Genomic DNA, 19,420 nt, shown 5'->3' on the forward strand with positions numbered 1-19,420 from the left:
GAAACTAACTGTTCACAAAATTGCAATACATTCCATACGCTATATGTGCCTTTATGGGTCTATGATGATAAATCTTGGATAGTTATTATCCTTGCATGCAGCAGCAATGCATGGGCATAACGTAATAGATGGCATATTAAAAGAGGAACTGCCTCACGGCAATACTAGTCATGTAAATATATGTTTATGTCATGGCAATGTCTGAAACTGTCTGGGAGGAAATATTTTGAAAGACAGGAAGATTCCTCCTGATGCAAACTAGAGAGAGAGAAAGAGCAAGGCACTTTCGATTCCAAAAGAAAATAGTAGGCTAACATGTAGGGTTGAGCATAGAAGGTTTTTTGGGAGAATTTGTAAGGTTTTTAAATTCTATTTCCCATCTTTAACGTCCCTGTCAGTGAATTTCTAAATATTTTGTAATTCTATTTCCTAACTATAATGTGCCTGTAACCTTTGTTTTTTTCATTGAATTTCAACAGTTTTTTAAAATTTTATTTCCCAACTGTAACCTGTTGAGATTTAATTTTTGCGAAATGAGCATCTTGTCAGAATGAATACAGCCCACCATATTTTTCCAAGAAGAGGCCACCGTTTTGTGCAACACCTTTTCCCAACTGGAGTACTCTCTACTGGCGAACTAGTAAGTGCTACCCCACTGGGTAAATGTATAGCGCATCTCCTAAACTACAGCTGTGTAAAGAAGGTAGAGGAAAATGTATGTAGTGACCTTGTGTGTCTGTAACTTTGCCAAGGTGATTGTTGCTCAAGCACTTTCAAGAGAACTTCACAAGGTGGAACGGCAGAGAAAACACACTTGGATAGTTTATATATTACAGAAGTAAGTACTTCTTTGTTTGGTGGAGAAGCAATCGTATTCCTCGGCATCAAGACCATGTCTCCAATATCGGCAGTTAAAGCGCTCATGGGGCCTTTTATTAACCCGTCCGTCGTCCTGAGAAAAGGGCAGGAAGATGTTGCATACCACTGATGTATATGGGAAGCGAGCAAATGGGCATGACTGAGGCAAGTTTACAAACTTTTAGTTTTTAAAACTTTAGAACACGATCTCTGGTCTTAGCAGAAAATAACAAGAAAGAACCCCCTCCTCACAGACACTACGTGAGATATGACGCTTAAGAAAAGTAAGGATGCAAACACCTCCTTCACAGATTACAGATAACGTTTCAGTATAAATGGAGAGAACATTCACTTGCTTTGCCTTGGCCATGTGTACGAAGTTCGGGTGATTACTAATTTAGAGAAGTGGAGCTTCAACGTGGGCACTTGCTTTGTTTAGATCTGTAAGTGCTTCCCGTTGATGTTTCATTTCTGTGAAATGAGCACTATCAGAATGAATCCTGCCCTGTGTATTTATCCAAGAAGCCAACATTTTATGCAACACCTCTTCCCAACTAGAGTACTTTCTGCTGGCTAATTAGTAAGTACTACCTAGTTGGGTAACTGTATAGTGCACCTCCTACACTACAGCTGCATTGGAAAAACACTTTTTTGACAGACCCCCGAGGAAGGGAGGGAAAATAGATAGATAGAATACAATCCAGGATTTATCTATCTATTATCCAAAAATAGTCGGATACGGACTCCAAGTTAGTAAGTGCTTTATTTGGCTGTTACATGTCCATGACGCGTTTCGGCCACCATTGTGACCGCCAAATAATTTTCTGATCGGGTGCCTCCTTTAGTGTGCCAGTGGCTGCATGCATTTAACATTGTCAACAACTCTCCAACAGTAACATTCAGGAGCACACAATGGATTCCGCAGCCTTTTTATTGTGCCAAGCACATGACCCAAACCCGTCGCACAGCATTATTGTTAATCTCCGGGGCAGAGCAGGCCCCGCATACATTAAAGACAGTACCCCGGGGGAAGAGGTGGTGGTCCCAAGGAGGGGGCCCCATGCAGCCCCTTCTATTCATCATTTATCATGCCCCAGGGGCCTGGCCTACCCAGGGGCTAAACATTACAGAAGCGCTGGAGCTTATTCTCTTTTTTTCCTGGTGGGAGCTGCATATCCAGTGAGACTTCTGTTGAAAAATGGAACCCACTTTGAAAAAGACTTCAACGTTGAAATGCATCAGTGGACTTGGATGAGCTGCAAGTAGCTTTGTGCAAGTAATAAAAAGCAAATCTGAAAAACCTGGGAGTGTGGCACGTCTCTTCTTTTGGTTGTTCATCAAACGTAAGGGACAAGGTCACCCCCAAAACGCCGGCACCAGCAGTAAGTGTGCACCGTATCTTGACCACTTTGTATTTTATGTTTGGAATTGCGGTTGCACCCGGCATCACAAGGAGTTAAAGATTCCAAGATTAAAAGATTTCAACTAGCAGTGGTTACATGTTGATATAAATCCATGAAGCGAACCAAATTGCTTTTGGACAAGGGGAGCTGCATGTCAGGGGGTGGATTGGGGCTCCCCGCGGTCCACAACGTTGAGGCTAGGCCAAAAGTGGCCTAGGGAAGGGGGGTCACACGGCCCCCTCCCGTATGAATTATAAAAAATACAAATAAATAAGGCCAGGGGATGGAGTCCCTGGGGCCAAAAGTGGCCCACGGAAAGGGGGCCAGGCGGCTCCCCTTCCGTGTACATAATTTAAAAATAAACAAGGCTATGCCCCGGGGAATGGGGTCCCTTGGGCAGAAATCGGACTCAGAAGGGGGGCCGCGCGACCCCCCTACCCATTTAAAAAAAAAACAAATTAAATGGGTCAGGTTCTGGGGGATGGGGTCTCCAGGGCACATCAAATATTAAGAGAAGGGGGGCACAGAGTCCCCTTCTAACAATAATATAAAAAAAATCAGAAGCTGGCATCTCGCCGGAGGCCCGGCCCCGACCGCTGTGCAAACAAGCCTCCTGGCACGTTCTGGATTAAGTCCCCTTGAATCCTCAGGGTCCCTGGGGGCCAACTAGCCCACCAGGTACCTCCAAAAAGCCCCACACAGTGGGATTGCTGAGAGGTGGTCCGAGGCCACGCATCTTTTTACACCGCTCTGCAAACGCACCTCCGGGCGCACTGCTGATGGGGTGATGAGGTTCTCTTGTGTCCGAGGACCTCAGGACTAAAGTGGACTTCATTCACCGAGCAGCAGTACGCCAGGAGGCACTTTGCAGAGTGGTGGAGAAAGGAGGTGTGGCCTGTGTTCACCTCTCAGCAATCCAACTATCTTGAGCTTACTGCAGGTATCAGGTAGGTAGTTAGCCCCTAAGGGCCCCCAGCAGTGAAGGGGACTTTAATCCCCATCCAAGAGCGTGCCAGGGAGCGTATTTTAGATTGGTGTGCAAAGGGGGGTGGCCTGTTGAGAGAACTTATCAATCCGGTAAGTCCCACAGAGCAGGAGGTAAAACAAGGGGTAGCTGGCCCCCAAGGCTGTCCATCGGGGCCAACTATCCCTCCTGTAACCTCCAGTAAGTCCCACAAAGTCGGATTGCCAATAGGTCTTCGGAGGCCACGCTCCTCTTTATCCAGTATTCTGCAAATGCACCTCCTGACAAAGTACTTTTCAGGGGATGAAGTCCACTTTACTCCTCAGGGACTTTGGAGGCCAAGAAGCCCTCCTGTAAGTCCTACGCAGCAGAATTCCTGAGTGCTGGTCGGAGGCCCAACCCCCTTTCTCCGCCACGCAAATGCGACTACTAGATAAAGAAGCATTTGCAATGTAATAGGTCTCACATTTGGAAGAGTAAAGGCTATCAGCGTTTTAAATGTAAAAGTTGTTTACTAATGTTTTTTGGAGTGGAGTGGATGTATGCTGTGTGTAGTGAAATTATGAGGTATGTTCAACAGTGAAATTATGTGGATAGAAAGTATGTGGTATTTAGCGTATGGGAATTATGTCTTATGGAGAGTAATTATGTGGTATTGTAGTCTGTGCTGTGGAGCTGTAGCCTCAGGTGTAGTCTTCCTTGTTTCCATAGAAGCTAAACTATAAACTCAATGAGACAAAATAAAGTAGGAACAACTGACGAGCACTTCTGGACATAGTCAAAGGAATCAGCAGGGCCACAGGAATTATGTGACTGTTTGGCTGCACCATTTTTTGCACTATTATACATTTTCCACATAATTCATATCTGCAGCATAATCTGCAGATTTGAACAAAAAAAAACTTGTTTCTATCTCAAATCGCTGAAACATTACCAAAAATGCAGGGACAAGTGGTATGGCGTAGTGGAAGGCCCTTTACAAACCTAGAATGGTCACATCTTCCTTTTTGCTAAATGTGGGAGTTAGATTGGTACTAATGATGTGCAAGCCACTCTTGCTTGTTTCTGCATCTCTCTTGCCTTCTTCTGCATTTCTCTTGCTTCTTTCTGCACCTTTCTTACTTTTTCTGTACCCCTCTTGCCTCTTTCTGCACCCCTTACCCTCTCTGCACCTCTTGCCTCTTTCTGCACCCCTCTTGACTCTTTCTGCACCCCTCTTGCCTCTTTCTGCACCTCTTGCCTCTTTCTGCACCCCTCTTGCCTCTTTTTGCACCCCTCTTGCCTCTTTCTGCACCCCTCTTGCCTCTTTCTGTACCTCGCTTGCTTCTTTCTGCAACCCTTTTGCCTCTTTCTGTACCCCTTTTCCTCTCTGCACCTCTTGCCTGTTTCTGCTCCCCTCTTGCCTCTTTCTGCACCCCTCTTGCCTCTTTCTGCACCCCTCTTGCGTCTTTCTGCACCCCTCTTGCGTCTTTCTGCACCCCTTTTGCCTCTTTCTGCACCCCTCACCCTCTCTGCACCTCTTGCCTCTTTCTGCACCCCTCTTGCCTCTTTCTGCACCCCTCTTCCCTCTCTCTGCACCCCTCTTCCCTCTTTCTGTACCTCGCTTGCTTCTTTCTGCACCCCTTTTGCCTCCTTCTGTACTGCTTTCCCTCTCTGCACCTCTTGCCTGTTTCTGCTCCCCTCTTGCTACATTCTGCATCTCTCTTGCCTCTTTCTGCACCTTCCTTCCCTCTTTATGCACCCCTCTTGCCTCCTTCTGCACCTCTGTTTCTTCTTTCTGCAGTTATCTTGACTCTTTCTGCACACCTCGTGTCTTTTTCTGCACCTATCGGTTCTTTCTGCACTGCTCTTGCTTCTTTCTGTATCTCTCTTGCCTCTTTTGGCACCCCTCTTGCCTCTTTTGGCACCCCTCTTGCCTACTTCGCCACCCCTCTTGCCTACTTTGCCACTGCTCTTACTTCTTTCTGCACCCCTCTGGCCTCTTTCTGTACCCCTCTTGCCCCTTTCTGCACCCTTCTCTCTTTCTGCAACCCTCTTGCCTCTTTCTGCACTTCTCTTGCTACGTTCTGAGTCCCTCTTGCCTCTTTCTGCACCTTCCTTCCCTCTTTCTGCACCCCTCTTGCTTCTTTCTGTATCTCTCTTGCCTCTTTTGGCACCCCTCTTGCCTACTTCGCCACCCCTCTTGCCTACTTTGCCACTGCTCTTACTTCTTTCTGCACCCCTCTGGCTTCTTTCTGTACCCGGTTACCTGTGTTTCCAGATGTTCTTGGCATACACAGTATTTGTTAAAATACCCCTCACACACCAAAAGGGCCCTTGGTGTCATGCTTCATCATCGGGGTCTTCCCATTCCCGCTGCGGGACGGGGCGTGCTACGACGAGCGACTACGCTGGAGCACCTTATTTTGTGGGTGCTATGTGAGTGTATTGGAGTGAGTGTCAGTAGGGTCAGGGGTGATAGGAAAAGTGAGTTTTAAATAATACCTGGCCTAGTGAAAGAAAAAATATTTAATAGTCACTGGCTGGTATCGTTAACAAGTATTTACAATGCAATGGTCTCAGCATTATTAAAGTTAGAGCTATTGGCCTTGCTCATGACTTTTTTTTTTTATCATAAATAAATTGCATTGTCATTTACATTGCCAATAGCTTAATTGTTAAATAAATGGCATTGTCATTTACATTGCCAATAGCTTAATCGTTAAATAAATGGCATTGTCATTTACAATGCCAATAGCTTGCAAATGCATGACCTATTGCACAGGTCTCTGGAAATCTACATGCGTGACCACACAAAGAGCCCCACACACACACACAGAGCCCCACACACACATAGAACCCCACACACATACAGAGCCACACACACACACACACAGAGAGCCCCCCACACACACACAGAGCCACACACACACACACACAGCCACACACACACAGGGCCCCACACACACAGGGCCCCACAAACACAGGGCCCCACACAAACAGAGCCCCCACACACACCCAGAGCCCCCCCACACACCCAGAGCCCCCCCACACACACCCAGAGCCCCCCCCCACACACACACACCCAGAGCCCCCCATACACACACAGAGCCACACATGCAGAGCCCCACACGCACAGAGACCCCCACACGTGCAGAGCCCCCCCACACACAGAGCCCCACACAGACACACAGAGCCCCACACAGACACACAGAGACCCCCACACACACACAGAGCCCCCCACACAAACAGAACCCCCCCCCACAAACAGAGCCCCCCCCACACTCACACAGAGCCCCCCCCACACTCACACAGTGCCCCCCCCCCACACACACACACCCAGAGACTGACTGGTTACACCTTTTAAAAGTAGCTGTTGTCATAGGACTCTGAAAATCTACATGCTTGACCATAAACATCGAAAAACGATGCACATCCTGGTAATAGGGAACCCATTTCAATGCACTGGCAGGTCAACAAACCAGAGCTGAGCTATGCATTCTGGGGTTGACATACTGACGCCTAAGGTGATATTGAGAAACGACTGCCACCTTACCCAAGATGCCTGCTCTTCCTCCATCTTCTGCCCGCCAGTGGCCTACTCCTGGAGCGTTCAACAACAAATCTTAGACTCATCTATAATGCTTCTACTGTTTGCTCTGCTGAGCTCACTGCCATCAACATGTAGTGGAACTATAGTGGGTTGCACGGTCCATGCATGTAAACTGAAAGACTCAACTACTGGAGGTGGTAGATGCAAATGGCTTCCATACATCACGCACATCCCAGTTTCCATTACTGGTCCCATTCGTGCAAGTTATGAACTGTTCATGGGAAGGCGACATTCACTGATCTGATTTACATGAAACAAAGCCAGGGGTCTACGTTTATCCGAATTTAAGCTTGATATCCAAAGAGGATTGATGGCATATTTACTTAGTGGTGAAGATGCACGGGTGGTAAGAGGGAGCTCATAGTGTACACCTTACAGCACACTAGCAAAGCATAGTGTAGAACTTTACAGCACACATTAGCAGCACACAGCAGTTCCATGAGCTATCACTTGCTACAGTTCCAGCAAGCAGATGGTCACTGCAAAATGGAACACTGACTCACAACCAAACACAGCCTAGGTTTCAAAATCAAATGGGCAGAAGACAAAAACAACTCGAGCATACCAGAACCCTCACTCTGCTCGCTATTGTCAATGCAGTGGAAAAGGGAACTGTGCGAGTTTCGTCCGCTGTAGAGACGTTATAATATACAGAAGAAAGACCATTGGTGCAAATTAAGTACTGAAGAATAAAGTAAGGTTAACTATTTTCTGCTAAAAGGCGGCTTAGTACAGCCATGGACAAAAAACAACTGATTTACACCTCTAATAATGATCAGCCAAACAGACTAAGAGAGCTAAAGCAGGGCGGCCTGTGGGCGAGGGGCTCCCATCTCGATCAGTGGCTGCTCCTGTGCGACATACAACAGGTTAGTTCGAAGGAACCCTGAAAGTCTGGAGGCTGGATAATCACCATCTACACACCACAAGGAGATGAACGGAGGACCGCCAGCAGGCCCGAATGGAACCAGAAGGCTTCTTGGAGGTAGAGGGACCATGCTCTTCAACCATACCTGGTGCAGACTGTTCTCGCGCCCTGTATTCTTTTTGATACTGCCCTACACTGAGCCCCCCTACAGCCCTGTATATCACCCCGTCCTACTAGAGTATAGACCCCGCCCTTCCGCCGAAGGCCTCCCGCCATCTGGTACAGACCCTTTTCCATTCACTGTATAATGCTCCCCTTGCTGAACCTCCGTCCAGCTCCAGACCCATCCCCGCACACCCCTCTCCTCCCCGGCTGCAGAGACACACCCTTCCTCCCTCTGTCTCCCCCGCTCCAGAACCCTTTCAGTTCCAGACTACTCTCGGCTGGTGCACCCCCTTGTGGCGGGAATATTCCACAGCAGCACGCATATCTGTTCCTACAGGACTCCTCTGTATATGTCTCCCTGCAGACCCCTGTTTCCTGCTGCATTTCTCCTCGTTCCTACAGACCCCTTTGTACTGCCGCTTGTATCTCCAGGTACCTACAGACCCTCCTGTGGTGCTGCATGTGTCTCCAGGCGCTCAAATTTACCACTGTCTTGTCGGATACGTATGCGTCCCTTATAGACCCATTTAAAAGTATTTTGTGCATGTATCTTGGTTTCTCTACAGACAGACCCCCTGTGTTACAGCATATATTTCCGTTTCCTTACAGACGGCTCTGTACGGGTGCATATACGTCTGTGTTCCTACAGACCACCCTGCGCGTGCCAGCAGACTACAGTCGGATGATGCAGACCCCTCTTATTCCAGCGGCAGCCTGTTCATAACAGCTGCACGCCCTTCCTCGAGTGAGCACATTCAACCCCTTCTTGCAGGGCCCCGCCCCTTGGAGGACCAACGCTGCCAACTGTACACTTTTTCCAAATAGAAAATATTCCAGTGTTAACTCTTTGCACCTGCTGCTCTCAGAGGCACCATTTCTTCTTAGAGAGAGCGGACCAGGACTTTGTAAACTGTTTTATAAAAATTGAGACTAATAATCAAATTAGATTTATGTCGAGTTTTCTGTCTTGTGGGTGGCTAGAGCCTGGGTCTGGTGACCTCTACGTGGCTGTCCGTGGTGAACTCTGGCACTCGCTGGGAACAGGGGCGCCTCTGTGTGGTCTCGGAGCGGGTCTGTGGCACCCCAGACTCAATTGGAGGAAAAGGGGCCCGTGGTCCGTGTCTGAGCGCTCACAGGGAAGAGAAGCACCTTCAAGTGCCATGGCCTGTCCGTGGTGCTCCCCGGCCTGTCTGTGGTGCTCCCCGGCCTGTCTGTGGTGCTGGCCTGTCTGTGGTGCTCCCCGGCCTGTCTGTGGTGCTCCTCGGCTTGTCTGTGGTGCTCCTCGGCCTGTCTGTGGTGCTCCCGGGCCTGTCTGTGGTGCTCCCCGGCGCTCCCTGAAAGGGCAGCATACAGAGGCTCCCACGGCCTCTCTCTGGGGACAGTCTCAGCGCGCACCTAGAATAGCACTTTGAAAGCCCCCTGTGTTGTGTCCTTAGAGCAGTACTCAGAAGGCCTCTTATCCTGCCTATAGCGGCTCCTGTCTCTGACTGAAAGAGAAGCGCCTCGAAGGCCTCAGCGCTGCTCACCACCCCTCACCTGGAAGAGCAGCACACCTTGAAGGGGCTCCTGTTCAGGAGCAGCTTGTGGCGCTACTCCAGGCGGCTGACCTGGCCGCTGCGCACCAGGGCGTGCTGGCGGGCCTCCTTCATGTCGGCGCTGAGGTGCAGCGAGCGGTCCGTCAGCTTGCTGACCATGTTGCTGGTGGAGGTGTGCTCCTTGGAGAGCCGGCTCACGTGGCCCTGCAACCGCCTCACCGAGTTCTCCATGCCCGTCTGCCACTGGGCCATGCGCAGCTGCTTCTGCTACGCAGAGTCCAGCATGCTGGCCAGCTTCTCCAGCAGGTTCAGCACGGTCAGGGCGTTCACCTGGGCCACCTCGGGCCCTGCGCCCTGGGACCGAGGCTCCTCCGGACCCAGACCCGGTGCCACCAGCTCGGGGGAGTCAAAGCTGTACCGAGGCCCGGGGTTGAGACTTCTCCAGGAGTCTGGGATGTCGGCTTCTGCCATGGTGGAGACTGTGCGCGCCGGAAAACTCACAAGGGCATTCCAGCAGCATTCCTTCCAGCGGGGATATTCCTTCCCGGGGTCTCCCACTCCCCGCCTCAACCTCGCCCAAAGTTTCATGGCGCATTCTTCGTGGAAAAACGTTCAGAGCAACCCGGGCCCCTCAAGGTCACTTCAGCTACAATTGAAGAGTAACGTGCCAGCAATGTGATCTCTCAGGGCCCGCTATAATGTATAGATAATAACTATGCTATCGGCGCCTGGGCATGAGCACGGGTACCACACGCACCCTGAACGGTAGAGGTGACGTGCCGCGCAACCGCCTCTCAACTCTTGGCTTCAATGAACCATCTGACTCCCGCACTCCGGAAAGCCAAGCTGACATTTGTGCAGCGCTTGTCCAAAGCGGCCATGTCTCACCTTCCCCCAGCCTCCCCTTAGGGGTGGGGGCAGAGAGGTAGTGCCGAGCGCGGGCAACCCGTCAGCGTAGACCCTCAGAAGCAGGCAGCAGATGGCAATGCTGCTAACAGCACAAACAGGGGAGCAGAGGCTTACCTCATGTCCTGGTAGACGCTGCTCGACCAGCAAAATGGCGGCCATAAGCTTCCGACCATTTTCGGATTCGGGGGCGTGTATTTGTTGTTTTGAGTGACGGATGACGTCACTGGCGAAAGAACAGCAAAATGTACGCACCCTAATACGAAAGAGACGGAGCTTCTTTCGAGGGACACCTCTCTCCTCCAATGGCTGGCCTCCGTTTAGGAAGCCAGCCAATGGAGGAGAGACGAGGAGGGAGGCGGGTTTAAAGCACCCACTGAATGACAAGAATTCTCCGACTTCCGGCTGGCAAGCCAGCCGTCGGTCCGAGAACTAAAAAGGAGTCGGGTGGAGAGACAGAAAGCTTATTAATGGGCTTGCTCTCTTGTTCTTGTCAACATGTTTCGAGGCATAATGCCTCTTCGTCAGGACCGGGTCAGATCCCCCTGTCAGTGATACCAGCCAGTGACTATTAAATATTTTTTCTTTCACTAGGCCAGGTATTATTTTAAAACTCACTTTTCCTATCACCCCTGACCCTACTGACACTCACTCCAAAACACTCACATAGCACCCACAAAATAAGGTGCTCGAGCGTAGTCGCTCGTCGTAGCACGCCCCGTCTCGCAGCGGGACGGGAAGACCCTGATGATGAAGCATGACACCAAGGGCCCTTTTGGTGTGTGAAGGGTATGTTAACAAATACTGTGTATGCCAAGAACATCTGGACACACAGGTAACCTGGAACAGGTGGACCTTTTTGATTATTTGTACTTTCAGAGGAGGATGCGCCCACCTAGGTGCCGATGAGCACCACCTCTTTACTCCCAAATCTTGATAACTCATTCTTTCTGTACCCCTCTTGCCCCTTTCTGCACCTTTCCTCCCTCTTTCTGTAACCCTCTTCCCTCTTTCCGTAACCCCTCTTCCCACACCCCTCATCCCTCTATCCACACCCCTCATCCCTCGAGCCACACCCCTCGTCCATCTTTCCGCAACCCTCTTCCTGCACCTCTTGCCTCTTTCTGCACCCCTCTTGCCTCTTTCTGCACCCTTCTTGCCTCGTTCTGCACCGCTGTTGCTTCGTTCTGCACCGCTGTTGCTTCGTTCTGCACCGCTGTTGCTTCGTTCTGCACCGCTGTTGCTTCGTTCTGCACCGCTGTTGCTTCGTTCTGCACCGCTGTTACTTCGTGCTGCACCGCTGTTACTTCGTGCTGCACCGCTGTTACTTCGTTCTGCACTTCTCATGCCTCTTTCTGCACCGCTGTTTCTTCTTTCTGCATTTCTTCACTTCTTTCTGTACTTCCGTTTCTTCTTTCTGCTCCACTCTTGCCTCATTCTGCACCACGGTTTCTTTTTTCTGCACCTATCTTGCCTGTTTCTCCAACACTCTTTCCTCTTTCTGCAGATCTCTTGCCTCCTTCTGCACCTCGGTTGCTTCTTTCTGCACTTCTCTTGCCTCTTTTGGCACACCTCTTGCCTCCTTCTGCACCTTTGTTGGTTCTTTTTGTACTGCTCTTGCTTCGCTCTGCACCTCTTTTGCCTGTTTCTGCAACTCTCTTGCCTCTTTCTGCATTTCTCTTGCTTCCCTCTGCGCCTCTTACCTCTTTCTGCGCGCCTCTTGCTTCTTTCTGTACCCCTTTTGCCTCTTTCTGCACACCCTTCCCTCTCTGCACCTCTCTTGCCTCTTTTTGCACTTTTCTTGCTACTTTCTGCACTTCTCTTGCTACTTTCTGCAACCCTCTTGCCTCTTTCTGCAACCCTCTTGCCTCTTTCTGCACCCTTCTTCCCTCTTTCTGCACCCTTCTTCCCTCTTTCTGCACCCCTCTTGCCTCTTTCTGCAGTTCTGTTGCCTCCTTGTGCACCTCTGTTCCTTCCTTCTGCACTTCTCTTGCCTCTTACAGCACCACTCATGTCAGATTCTGCACCTCTGTTGGTTCATTTTGTACTGTTCTTGCTTTTCTCTGCACTTCTCTTGCCTCTTTCTGCACTTTTCTTGCTACTTTCTGCACTTCGCTTGCTTTCTGCATTTTGCTTGCTACTTTCTGCACTTCGCTTGCTACTTTCTTCACTTCTCTTGCTACTTTCTGCCTTTTCTTGCTACTTTCTGCACTTCTCTTGCTACTTTCTGCAGCCCTCTTGCCTCTATCTGCACCCTTCTTGCAATCTTTATGTACCCCTCTTCCCTCTTTGCACCTCTCTTGCCACTTTCTGCACTTCTTCTGGTTTTTTCTGCACTGCTCTCGCTTCTTTCTGCACCTCTATTGCCTGTGTCTGCAACTCTCTTGCCTCTTTCTGCACCTGTTGCTTTTTCTGCATTTCTTTGGCTTCTTTCTGCACCCATCTTGCTTCTTTCTGCGCCCCCTTCCCCCTCTGCACTTCTCTTGCCTCTTTCTGCCTCTGTTGCTACTATGTTTACCCGCTTTGCCTCTTTCTGCACCCTTCTTCCATATGTCTGCACCCCTCTTGCATCTTTCTGCAGTGTGGTTGCCTACTTCTGACCTCTGTTCCTTCTTTCTGCAGTTCTCTTGCCTCTTTCTGCACCCCTCATGTCGGTTTCTGCACCGCTGTTGGTTCTTTCTGCACTGCTCTTGCTTTATTCTGTATCCCTCTTGTAAATCTTGGCACCCCTCTTGCCTCTTTCGGCACTCCGCTTGCCTACTTCCGCACATCTGTCGGTTCTTTCTGCACAGCTCTTGCTTCTTTCTGCACACCTCTTGCCTCTTTCTACATCACTCTTGCCTCTTTCCGCTGCCCTCTTGCCTCTTTCTGCACCTTTCTTGCCTCTTTCTGTACCCCTGTTCCCTTTTTCTGCACCTCTCTTGCCTCTTTCTGCGACCCTTGCCTCTTTCTGCAGTTTTCTTGTTTCTTTTTGCACCCCTCTTGCTTCTTTTTGCACCCCACTTGCCTCTTTCTGTACCCCTCTTGCCTCTTTCTGCACCCCCTCTTCCCTAGTTCTGCGCCTCTCATTGCACCCCTCTTGTCTCTTTCTACCCTCTTCCCTAGTTCTGTGCCTCTCTTGCCTCTTTCTGCAGTTTTATTGTTTCCTTCTGCACCTGTTACTTCTTTCGGCACCTCTCTCGCTCATTTCTGCACCCCTCTCGCCTCCTTCTGCACCACTCTTACCTCCTTCTGCACCCCTCTTACCTCCTTATGCACCCCTCTTGCCTCCTTCTGCACCTCTGTTGCTTCTTTATTTACCCCTCTTTCATTTCTGTATCTCTCCTGCTACTTTCTGTACTCCCCTTGCCTCTTTCTACACCTCTCGCCTCTTTCTGTACCTCTCTTGCCTCTTTCTGTACCGGTTGCTTTTTTCTGCGCTTCTCTTGCTTCTTTCTGCACCCCTCTCGCCTCTTTCTGCACCCCTCTCGCCTCTTTCTGCACCCCCTCGCCTTTTTCTGCACCCCCCTCGCCTCTTTCTGCACCCCCCTCGCCTCTTTCTGCACCCCTCTCGCCTCTTTCTGCACCCCTCTTGCCTCCTTCTGCACCCCTCTTGCCTCCTTCTGCACCCCTCATGCCTCCTTCTGCACCCCTCATGCCTCCTTCTGCACCCCTCATGCCTCCTTCTGCACCTCTCTTGCCTCCTTCTGCAACTTTGTTGCTTCTTTCTGCACATCTCTTGCCTCCTTCGGCACATCTGTTGGTTCTTTTTGCACTGCTCTTGCTTCTTTCTGCACTTCTTTTGCTTGTTTCACTTAACCTATCTCTCACTAATGTGTTCATACATCACTCATCCTCTTTGTTAGAGGTTATGAAGGTTACCCAACCTTCAACATACTTCCTCATCGAATATCTAATTCAGATGTAGAACCACTTAAATTCACATACCTTAAAATCAAGAATCTTGTTCTTATAGCATGGCTTGAATTACAGTGAGAGGGTTTAATAGTAATTTTCCAGAGGGTAATATTAAACTCTGCGATACAGCAAACAACCCCAGTAACCCAAATGGTATTAAAACATTGTTACTTATAAGTGTGAAAACAATCTGTGATTGAAATTTAAATATCCAACTCATCAGACAGCGAGATGCAAACAGATGTCATGCAGCTATGGAAACAAAGCTTTTGATTTAGCCAGAGTTTAAATGCATCTAGATCCGTTGACAAGTGTAAGTAACAGTTGTGCATTGTATTGGTAGTGTCTAAGAGTGGATTGGTAAACTTTTCAAGATAGTGTCCCTCAGGTGGAAATTTACACACTTAAAATACACAACTAAATGTTATTTATAGTTGTATTCAAATTCACATATGTACAATTTTAGGGACAAGTCGGATATTTGACTCTGCTCATAATCACATGATTTTCAGGCAAGTGTCGGAACTTTGATTATAGCCAAGATCTACAGGTTTCAATGCTGTCATCCTATCCACTGGACCACACAGCCTCCCTTAGTGGATTATGAGGAGAGGCTTTGCTTATCTGCAACAAGACATCAGATTTTCTAAGAAATTTGTATTTATTGCATAATTAAATGGTATACCAGTGAGAAGAGCGGTCATAATGAATAAGTTATGTAGTTTATGCTGATGCAAATGTTTACCTGGTCATGTCCACAAAACACAGCTAGTTCAACTAAGAATGATTTGCCTATCAGTTGTGTCTAGCTCGTTGTCGCTCCTTTTTAAGTGTGATTTGTTTCACCTCAATTTATTATACCACTCTAATGCATAGCAACACGATTACTGCCCCTATTTTAGGCATAGCAGAACTATATTATACCTTGTTAACACTAAGCACTTGCAAGTTTAAGAATTCAACCAAGAACTACACAATCAAACTGTAAATTATTGTTTCCGTACAGAGCACTGGTCAAAAATGTAGAAACAACTTACTTTTCATCCTACTGATTTCTGCAGGTAAACTCTTCAGTTTGTTATTAGATAGGTTAAGTTGCACCAAACTGGTTAGACCCGCAAAACTGCATGGAATGGTTGAAAGACTGTTGTTGGAGAGATCCTAGAAAAAGTCATGGATACAAAATAAAATAATACAATGTTATAACAATCCTTCATGAAAACTTCTGTAGAAAACTCCGGCATATCTGGGTTTCTTTCAACAATTGCAAAAAAGACATTTTGATAGCAAAAGAACGGAGAAACTCATTTATATTTTTACAAGGCAACAGGTGAATTCTCAGACACAAATGTAAATATTCTGGCCAAGTTCAAGACAATATAAGCAATGCCCTATAAAATAAACTCAAGCAGCACTGTAAATGCTCTCACCTTCTCTCTCCAATATATTTTCCTAGTCCAAACACCTAAAAGTTAGCCTAGTCTGAACTACACTTGCTAACGCAATCACAGATGTGCAAATGCACTGTGAAAATGCAGACCTGGCTCCAAGCTTCCTATTGCTTAGGAGTCCTACTTAGATATAATGTTAGTCCCAGCAAATAGGATTTTGTATGCAGAGTTTACATTCTATCTTTGCTAGAAACCCAACAAAGGCGAAAAAGCATCTTAGATCAAAACTCTGCATACTATAGTGTTTAACATCAGTAAAAACCATGCAACAATTTGACCTTCCTTACATAAAATATTAAAGAATTCAGGGCCTAACTTATAGTTTGGCTGAGAGGGTATTCTGTCGAAGAAGTGATGGAGTACCCTGCCTGCCAAATCCTCAGGTCCGTTGCCTCTGTTAGAGACAGGCAGACCAGATGTATTCAATCAACAGAGTTTGGTCAATGGAATACTTCATGAAGGAGGTTCCTGTCAATGTTGAGAGTTATCCGTAGAGCCGATGGGCAAGTCTAAATTTTGTGGAGGTTCCTTGGGGTGGCAGAAATATGGTCCTCCACTTTCCCGATGGAGTCAACTCCATTGCCAAGATCAAAACCAGGCCTTCAGTGTTTGAAACCAGTCTTGAATTAGTGCACATTAGAGATCAGAGAGATGCTTTATCTCTCGGGTGCGCTATTAAACTCATAACCATAAAATGAATCTAAAATGCTCGAGGAATACATAGCCAGCTAAAACCCTGAACTCAACTGATGTTCTATTGCTCTAAGGTATGTCGGGTGGTTGTGGTCTTTGAATTTGATTTTTAAATGGGTTACCCATAAGGATATGAAAATGAAATAGTGTCACATATCACATTATCATTATACAGACATATGATAAACAACCAAAGTGCATGTGCATGATATTACTTTTTTAAAATAAATTGTTTCTAAACTCCTGCAAAATTATTTCATTCATCAGCAAAGCTGTTCTTCCTCACGGAGGACGCAGCAGGTAGACAGTTCTCACGTGCAAATTGATTTTTAATTACAATGCTGCCCAATTTCTTTTCAATGATAATGCATAGCTTCAATATTCCTCATTCCATTACCTCAATTCTTCAACGTAGGGGTGTGCAGCGCTTCTCAAGTCAAAGATACAAACGTGTGTGATCTATGTACACTAAAGATGACAACACCATTAGGTTAGCTACACAACTAATGTCCCAGCTGTTACCAAGCAGATCTATTTTCACATCTGCAGTAATATTCTTTCTTAAAAGCAATGTTCAGCCCTAAATAATTATTCCCATGAACTTTAAACCATAATCTAAATCAAAACATATCTTCTCACAGTCGCAAGGCGTCTTTTGAACAGGAACATGACAATACTTACTTACTAACTTTAAACCATAATCTAAATCAAAACATATCTTCTCACAGTCGCAAGGCGTCTTTTGAAAAGGAACATGACAATACTTACTTGGGAATTACTGCCAGATTTGATACATACATCACATATTTTTCAATACTATCACGTCAAATCCAGTGCAAAAGCACTTATTGCTGTCACTATTTACCCTCGTAAATCTGGTAGATGTTTTAGCGCCTATTCATCCTATAAGCAATGTATATGAAATAAAAGCACAAATAGCGTTGACGCAGCAAATAGTTATTTTTGTACCTTGCATTTCTTTCATCAGTTGCTCAAAAAAGCTTTCATGCTGATGTAATTGGAAAAATAACACCCTGGACATTCAACAGTGTTGATGGACTTGTTTTTTTTAGCGCAGGGTGAGCCCTCTCCTTTTAAGCAGCATGCGGAGGGAATCTTATATGGCCCAGGATAAGAAGACTAATTTGGTAACCACGAATTTTATAACAAGTGTTGAAAATGGCCCTTTCTGCAGGGCCATCCACGAAACTTTTGCCTTCCTGCTCCCCCTTTTGCTGAATTAGTTTTGTTGGCTTTAGGACTCTGGGCACTTTATCACTGCTAATCAGAGCTAAAGTGCACGTGCTCTCTGCTTAAAACATGGTAATCCTGCACTGACCAAACCTGGTCTGGTTTGGGTTGTAGGCGGCATGCTGTGTACAGCAAAGACGGTTTCACTAATAATAATCAATAAAGAAGATTTGTCGTAAAAATCATGGTAACATTGGCTTATCCACAACTGGCATATTTAATTTACTTATAAGTCCCTACTAATGTGCAATACTCGTGCCCAGGGCCTGAAAATTAAATTCTACTAGTGGACCTGCAGCACTGATTGTGCCACCCACTCAAGTTGCTCTTGAAACATCTCCGGCCCGCCGTTGCAGAGCCTGTGTGCGCAGTTTTAAACTGCCATGTCGACCTGGCAAGTTCACCCGTTGGCTGGCCCAGACCTTCCTTTTTACTACAAAGACGTTACCCATAAGTAGGCCCTGGACAGCTCAAGGGCAGGGTGCAGTGTACTTAAAAGTGGGACACTTACTTTTAAGTTTTATATGTCCTAATAGTCAAAAACTCTTACATTTATTTTTCACTACTGCAAGGTCTATATCTCTCATGGGATAACATTGGGATTACAGAGATTTGACAGCCAAGTTTGGTGTCTCTGGAATCACAATTTCTTTTACCAAGAGTTGCCAACAATTGCCAATGGGTGACCCCAGTTTCCCCCACCCCTGTCAGTACCTCAGAGACTTTAAGCAAAAAATAGAAGTAGATCGCATCTTAGTGTTCCCTCAATTCACTTCTGATTGGCCGCCTCACTTTGGCACCGGTAACAGCCCTTTCTCTTTTCAGATTCCTTCAGTCTCGGTTTGGTCGTAACTCAGCTTTGTGATCGTGCAAAGGATTTTGAGTCTCCATTGCTCAGAGCGTATACAAAATTTCTGCACATTGTCTTGCAAAATAATTTACCCATGCAAGAGCACATATCTCACAAACGTTCGAGCATAGGACAAGCACAGTACCTGCTTTTTTTCTTTGGGTCAATCGCCAAGATAATAGCCAGAAAAGGTACAAAACCAAGGAAGGGGTCCCAGCCCAGCCTCCTCCAGGCATGGATGGGCACACTCTTGGCCCGTGCTTCGACCCAGACGCAGCCTGCACGTCCCACTCTGCAGAATTGCAGGGCGCTTTTGCATGCGATGTTGGGAGGCCCGCCCTCTCAAAGCAAAGGCTGCACCTGCGCCTTCTGGTGCGATGTGCATCCTCAAAATAGTTTTGTCACCATTTAAAATCACAACTTATGATGAAGTTAGATTTTAAATTGTAGTTCTGGAAATGCCACTTTTAGAAAGTTGGCAATTTCTTACTAAAGTTTTCCCTCTAAATACATGTCTGGGGTGGGCGACAGCTGGGCTTTGGGCATTCCCTCTAGACAGCCACAAAGAAAGGGAACATGGGTGTGACTTAATAGGCCATCCATATCCTGATGTGCCATCCTGGGCAGGATGGCAGGGAGGAGTTGGGCACATCCCCACTTACACCTAAATAGGCTGTGTCCTGTCCCCACACAAAGGGCTGCATAACCCTCTAAAGTGAGCCTGGAGCCAGGTCAGGGACTCTGTGCACTTCAAAGGCATCTCTTTCAAGTCTCCGCAACTTCAACAGGCACAACTGGGCATATGTACTGGACCTCAGACACCACCATTTCAGTACATTTCTGGACCTGTGGATACTCTGCCAGGAAATATGACTGCTGTGCTGCTGAAAGGACTGCCACTATGCTGGACTGCTACTCTGAAGGAGCTGCTGACTTGCTGCCCCTTTGCCGGAGGAAGAAGAAATGAACCTGACCCATATTGAACCC

At 47.4% G+C, this 19,420-nt stretch overlaps 1 protein-coding gene across 1 annotated transcript in view; it reads right to left on the reverse strand.

Annotated features, from left to right (window-relative positions):
• The window catches only part of LRRC40 (leucine rich repeat containing 40), a 404,320-nt gene that overhangs the window by 258,796 nt on the left and 126,104 nt on the right, over window positions 1-19,420 (reverse strand). The window contains exon 5 of the mRNA XM_086953851.1: window positions 15,226-15,349. Coding sequence (XP_086809977.1) covers window positions 15,226-15,349 — 124 coding nt within the window. The remainder of the gene's footprint in view (window positions 1-15,225; window positions 15,350-19,420) is intronic.

The sequence above is a fragment of the Lissotriton vulgaris genome, chromosome 1_1, assembly GCF_964263255.1.
Source record: "Lissotriton vulgaris chromosome 1_1, aLisVul1.2, whole genome shotgun sequence".
Classification (NCBI taxonomy): domain Eukaryota; kingdom Metazoa; phylum Chordata; class Amphibia; order Caudata; family Salamandridae; genus Lissotriton; species Lissotriton vulgaris.